Below are 6,041 nucleotides of genomic sequence, written 5' to 3' on the forward strand. Positions count from 1 at the left end.
TGCAATAAACATGGGTGTGCATATATCTGCTTAGATGTCGGTTATGGTCTCTTTGGGGTATATTCCCAGTAGTAGAATTGCTGGGTCAAATGGTATCTCTATTTGCAACTTTTTGAGAAAGCGCCATACTGCCTTCCACAGTGGTTGCACCATTTTACACTCCCACCAACAGTAAATAGGGGTTCCAGTTTCTCCATAACCTCGCCAGCATTTGTTGCTTGCTGTTCTGTTAAATTTTGCTATTCTGACTGGGGTGAGATGATATCTCATAGTTGTTTTGGATATTTTTTTTATTCTATATTGATATATATTCAGATTTTAAGCCAGCCTTGTATCTAGGACTGTACTTGATTAGAAATGCATGTGTTTTTGTGGGGAAGGGATGTGGAGGTGTTATGAGATACTAAAGAAAGACTCAATCAGATCCCTAAGTTCTGGGACAACATGTAGTAAGCAACATGGGCAGTAGTGCATAGACGTTCTGTTAGAACTCAGAGCTGGGACAAGGGGAGTCAGAGAGGGCTCCCTGGAAGAGGTTTTACGCTAGCTGGACCTTGTGCAATGGCCAGCATTGATGCATGCACATTTGGAGACACAGATTGCTAACTGAGGCACCCTTTATATGGGTCATCTCTTCAGATACACATTAAAGTGTAAGAGTCACTAAGGGCCATGGTGGGACACTGAGCAAAGCTGAATGGGGACATGATGTGCCTGACACCACAGAGGGCCCTGAGTACTGGCTGCTTGAGCCACGTGTGGCCAGAGGTTTAGCCATGCAGCCACCCCTGAAATGTCTCACAGTAGCTCTACTCACCTGTCATCTTTGCATCAATTTTGTCTTGTCCTAGACGTTCGGTGCTGCAGACTGGGAAGTGTTCCACATTGGAGAGAGGATTTTTCTTGCCGTTGCCAACAGCCACAGCTATGATGTGGAAATGCAAGTGCAGAACGACTCGTATATCATCAACTCGGTCATCTATGAGCTGAACGTCACAGCGCAGACTTTTGTCAAGTTCCAGGACATTCCTACCTGCAGGTATACCTGGAGGCCAGTGGCAGAGGAGGAGGGTGAAGCTAGTTTGGAGACTGGCAGAGTATCAGGCAACCTTCTCTCTAGAGAATGTGGGTTGACTTCATCACTTCTGATCATATTCTTTGCTCTAATTGCCTTCAAACAGTGTTCTGAACAATAATAGACTATAACAACAATAACAAGAGCAAATTACTGTCAATATTGCTTTGGAGATAAAACAGGAAGCCACAGCTAAGCATATTGAGTTAGATCAATTTCCCCTTTCAATTGGTTTAAAGTTCTATGAGTCACAGCACAGTCAAATGGTGACTTACTCAGTCTCCAGTAAAACGTTCCTGCTTGCTTCTTTTACTCCCTTAGGTAAAGAATTCAATTATTACTGAAGAAATCATGCATGTAGACTCACATAACTGGCCCAGTGCCTTGGCCAAACCTTACAGCCCGGCACAGGATGATGAACTCAATGTGTCCCTTTTCAAAATGTATGGTCCTGGTCACCGCGCTGGGACCAGATGGGCACCTTGTTGTGGGAGTGGCTGGAGGGAGGAGTGAGGAGCCCAAGAGTCCTAGGACACATCTGTGAACCTCATGGTTCCCAGTCCCATGAGCCTCAGCCCTAGAGTCTCCTCAGTTCCTCACACCTGTGAAATGTCTTGTCAAGAGAGTATGGTCTCCTCTGCCCTGAGCCTTATGGTTACTGTAGGTAGAGACAGTGGGTTGGCCTTTGGAATCAGCCTGGCTTTTGCTTGTCAGCCTGACTCATAACTGGCACTTCAGTTTCAAGATATGTTAGTTGGGGGCAAGTAGGACCTGTCATAATCAGAGATGTGTAAGGTAGGATCAGGATTTGGGTCCTGCCCAAGGTAGGGTCCTAGGGAATATTTCCAGGAAGCTTTATCCACCCCCTCAAAACTGAGCCATCTCTGAGGGCAGATCCAACCTTAGCAGATCCAAGAGGGATTGGTGCCTAAGATGGAATGTAGCTTTGGGTTGGATTTGTAGCAAGAAACAGAACATCCCAGTACACTGGGGAAGCTCATGTGTTCGTTTGAACAGCTGTTGGAGGACAGAGTCAGGCATCACTGGGTCACATGACGGCCGGGGTCCTCTAACTGTTGCTCCAGCACAGGTAGCATGACCATGATCTTGGGACTTCTATCCAACACCTGGGCCTCTTAAAAAGTCATAATTAATTTATATCCCCTAGAAAAGTCCTAGTCCTTTTTGCTAGGCACAATTGATTTAGTAGGCTTGTAGTTGACAGGTTGGAAGTTCAAGACCATTCAAAAATACCTCAGAAGAAAGACGTAGCAATTGGCTTCTGAAAACCCAGTTGTGGAGACCCCCATGGAGCACAGTTCTCCTCTGACACACAGGGGTCACTGAGAGTTGATGTCTATTCAACAGCACCTGGTTGAGTTTGTGGTTTAGAATACACCAACTCATTGTTGAAAATCACTCCTCCACTCTGGCCATGGTGCCTCATCCCACATTCGGGAAGAGTCTGGAAGTCACCCTCCTACCACCCCCTTGTTCCCCTCCACATTTTCTCTGAAACATCTGTGAAGAGCATACCCAAATATCTGTGTGCTTGTCTCTGCAGTGCCCTGGACTGGGAGTTCTTCTCTGTGGGAGAAGACTATTTCCTGGTGGTTGCTAACTCCTTCGATGGAAATACCTTCTCTGTGAACAGTATTATTTACAGGTAAAGAGCTTCCAAAAAGCAGTCCCCTTTCTACTACCTTTGTTCACCTCTGAGTGGCCTTGCAGATGAGTCACAGGCCGCTGGCCTAGGTCACTTCACCAAGGTTTCATCCAGACTTGTCAATTACCTAGTGTAAGTAAGGTATGACTGCATAGGGATGGAGTCTGGGTCACTGTCTTGTATTTATCCAGGTGACCCACCAGTCATACTGGCCATGAAGCTCTGCAGTCTACCTAGAAGTACGGCATAAAGACAAATCACTCTTGAAACTATTGGTGTTTTACCCTTAATAATGCCCCTATCCAGAATAATGACATGTCTTGCCACTTAGATTCTTCAATAAAGTTTTACAACTCTCCTCAGCAAACCACTCTGCCATGCTTATTAAGTTCATTTACCAGGTATCATTCAATTCTTTGAGCATAATGGCTTGCTTTTTTGAAACTTCCATTTCTAGGTGATTTTGACTGCAATCCATCTTTGAGTCTTTTCACTTATCAAATTATCCATTAAAATACTTTAAGGGGTTTTTGTCTTAAGAAGAATTTCAAGAGATTTCTGAGTTTATGATTGTATTTGTGTATAAAGACAGTTTTGCCTCTGTAGTGCTCATATATTTCTTATGTAGGTTGTTTTTTTACCTACAAAAGCCATCACGGTGATGACGAGCAGGCCTGCTCTGATTTTGATGAGAATACATCGAGTCTCGCACTGTTTAACGAAATGAGGATTTTTTTTTAAATGAGCATTATGTTTGTGTTGCATTTAAGAGGTTTCTTTTGGGTGTTTATTAGTGCATGATATAGTCTACTTCAATCTGATGATCTCTGTCATTGCTGTCAAGTCAGAAACAACTCTTCGCTGACTCTCTAGCAGGGTTTCAGAGGTTGTAAATCATGCAGGAGGAGATTGTCCATCTGTCTCTGGCATAGCTGCTGGTGGATACAAACTCCGGAGAGATTTGGCTTTGGTTCAGCAGCACGCCCCCTATTGCTTAGGCCCCCAGAGCTCCCTGATGCTGGAGGCGTTCCTAAACAGAGAGCTCCCTGCGTTCCACTTGGTGATGGTGTCCAGTCAATCACTCTATACGCCACTGAATTCCAATGGTTTCTTTTCCCATTTTTGCCTCTACAACAGACAATGAAATTGTTCTGTGGTTTTGCTTTAAAGACTATTTAAGTTTGATGTGAAGGCAAACTGAATAAGCACCCATCACAGAATTTCCCAGCCATGCCTATGAGATAAGGGAGCTTTAATTGGTCCATTTTCTTTGAAGATTAAGTTAAATTCAGTTATAGAATTCCCTGGGCCTGATACCTTTTCTCCTTATCAACTTTTTTTATTTTACCTGTGATTGTTGCTTTACACATAGATCTATATTTTCCAAAAGGTATTATTCCAATTCGTTACTATAGAGTTTTCAATATGACAAAATAATTTTGAAATTTATATGGAAGAATAAATTCACAAAGACAGCCAAAAAAAAATTAGAGAAAGAAAGTATAAGTAAAAAGAAAAAAAAATCATAGATGGCATGTATGACAGGCCAGAATAAGGCCTGCCATTTACTAGTATTTAATGTGATAATGGTTGTATTTAAATTCAAAAGGATATCTTTTTTTCACAAAATAATTTCATACAATTGTATGAAAGAAAACAAAACTATGTCCCTACTTCATATCATCTGCAAAAAATAAAGATATTTATTCTAAAAAAATAGAAATAAACTTACCAGATTATACAGAAAAAAGTAATTATAATTAAAGATATTAGATGGGAAAACAATAGAGAGAATCAACAAAACCAGAAGCTGATTCTTCGAAAGATAAATAAAACTAACAAATATTTAGCAAGAGTGTCAAAGAAAGAAAAGGAAAAAAGATTAAAATAACCAAAATTAAAAAATAAATAAAGATAATTATGGCATGATATTGTAAATAACTATGCTGCCAACATTAAATGAAATGAACAAATTCTTAGAAGCACATGATCTAAACTGACTCAAGAGGAAATAGAAAGTCTCAGCAGACCTTAACAAGTGAAGAAAACAAATCTGTGATCAAAAACCTCCCCAAAACAACAAAATTCCTGAATCAGGTGGTTTCACTGATTCACACCAGTACTGTTTAAACATTTCTAAAATAAACATTTTTATAGGATAGAGATTAGAAGCAGGAGTGGCATCCACTTCCTAAAATAACATGCCTCTGGGAACACTATGAACTTTGATAAATGTTGATAGCTATAGAGGGGCTTCAGGCCTTTAGTTCATACAGTCACTGTGAGTTGTGCTCAACTCAAAGACAATTAACAACAACAACAAAAGATAGCGAAGGCAAGACTATTCCATAATCTAGTCTATGAAACAAGTATAACCCTAATACCAAACTCAAACAAGGACACCACAAGTAAAGAAAATTATAGGCAAGTATCTCTTATGAATATAGATGCAAAAATCCTCAACTAGAGAACAATATCCAAAAACATATTAAAGAGTCATGCACTTAACCAAGCAAGGTTTATTTCAGGAATGTTGGGGTAGTTCAGCATTAGAAAATCATTCCAAGAGTGTTGAACATAAATTCAACTTGAACGAGGCCAACTAACAAAAGCATTATTATCTATATTAGTTGATTTGTTTTTTATTGTTGTTAGATGCTATCAAGTTGACTGCAACTCATAGTGACCCTCTGAGCAACAGATCTGAACCTTGCCCTGTTTTGTGCCATCCTCACAATCTCTGATGTGCTTTAGCCCACTGTTAAAATCACTGTGTCAGTTCATCTCATTGAAGGTCTTCTTTTCTTTCTCTGACCCTCTACTTTCCCCAGCATTGTTGTTACTAGATACGGTCAAGTTAACTGTGATTCAGAGCAACCCTATGAACAGTAAATCTGAACCTTGCCTTACCTTGTGCCATCTTCACCATCACCAGTGTACTTGGGCTCATTCTTACAGTTACCATATCAATCCATCTTGTTGAAGGTATTCCTCTCTTACATTGACTCTCCACTTTTCCAAACATGATGTCCTTTTCCTAGGACTGTCTTCTCCTAACAACGTGACCACAGTATGGGGGATGAAGTTTCCTATCCTTGCTGCAAGGAGCACCCTGTTCTAAAACAGACATGTCAGTTCTTTTGGCAATCCATATGATAGTCAGTATTCTTCTCCAGAACCACAACTCAAAGGCATTGACTCTTCTTCTGTCATACTTTGTCTCTGTTCAACTTTCGGATGTATAGCAAGTAACTGAAAAGAACATGGCTGGATTAGGTGCATCTAAGTCTTTAAATTGAC

General features: G+C 40.7%; 1 protein-coding gene across 1 annotated transcript in view; it reads left to right on the forward strand.

Annotated features, from left to right (window-relative positions):
- TSPEAR (thrombospondin-type laminin G domain and EAR repeats) overlaps positions 1–6,041 on the forward strand; it is a 114,081-nt gene that overhangs the window by 100,683 nt on the left and 7,357 nt on the right. The window contains exons 10-11 of the mRNA XM_006898423.1: positions 852–1,039; positions 2,640–2,741. Of these exons, the coding sequence (XP_006898485.1) occupies positions 852–1,039; positions 2,640–2,741 (290 nt within the window). The remainder of the gene's footprint in view (positions 1–851; positions 1,040–2,639; positions 2,742–6,041) is intronic.

Source organism: Elephantulus edwardii, unplaced genomic scaffold, assembly GCF_000299155.1.
Source record: "Elephantulus edwardii isolate Elephantulus edwardi_28Jun2011 unplaced genomic scaffold, EleEdw1.0 scaffold00228, whole genome shotgun sequence".
NCBI classification, from domain to species: domain Eukaryota; kingdom Metazoa; phylum Chordata; class Mammalia; order Macroscelidea; family Macroscelididae; genus Elephantulus; species Elephantulus edwardii.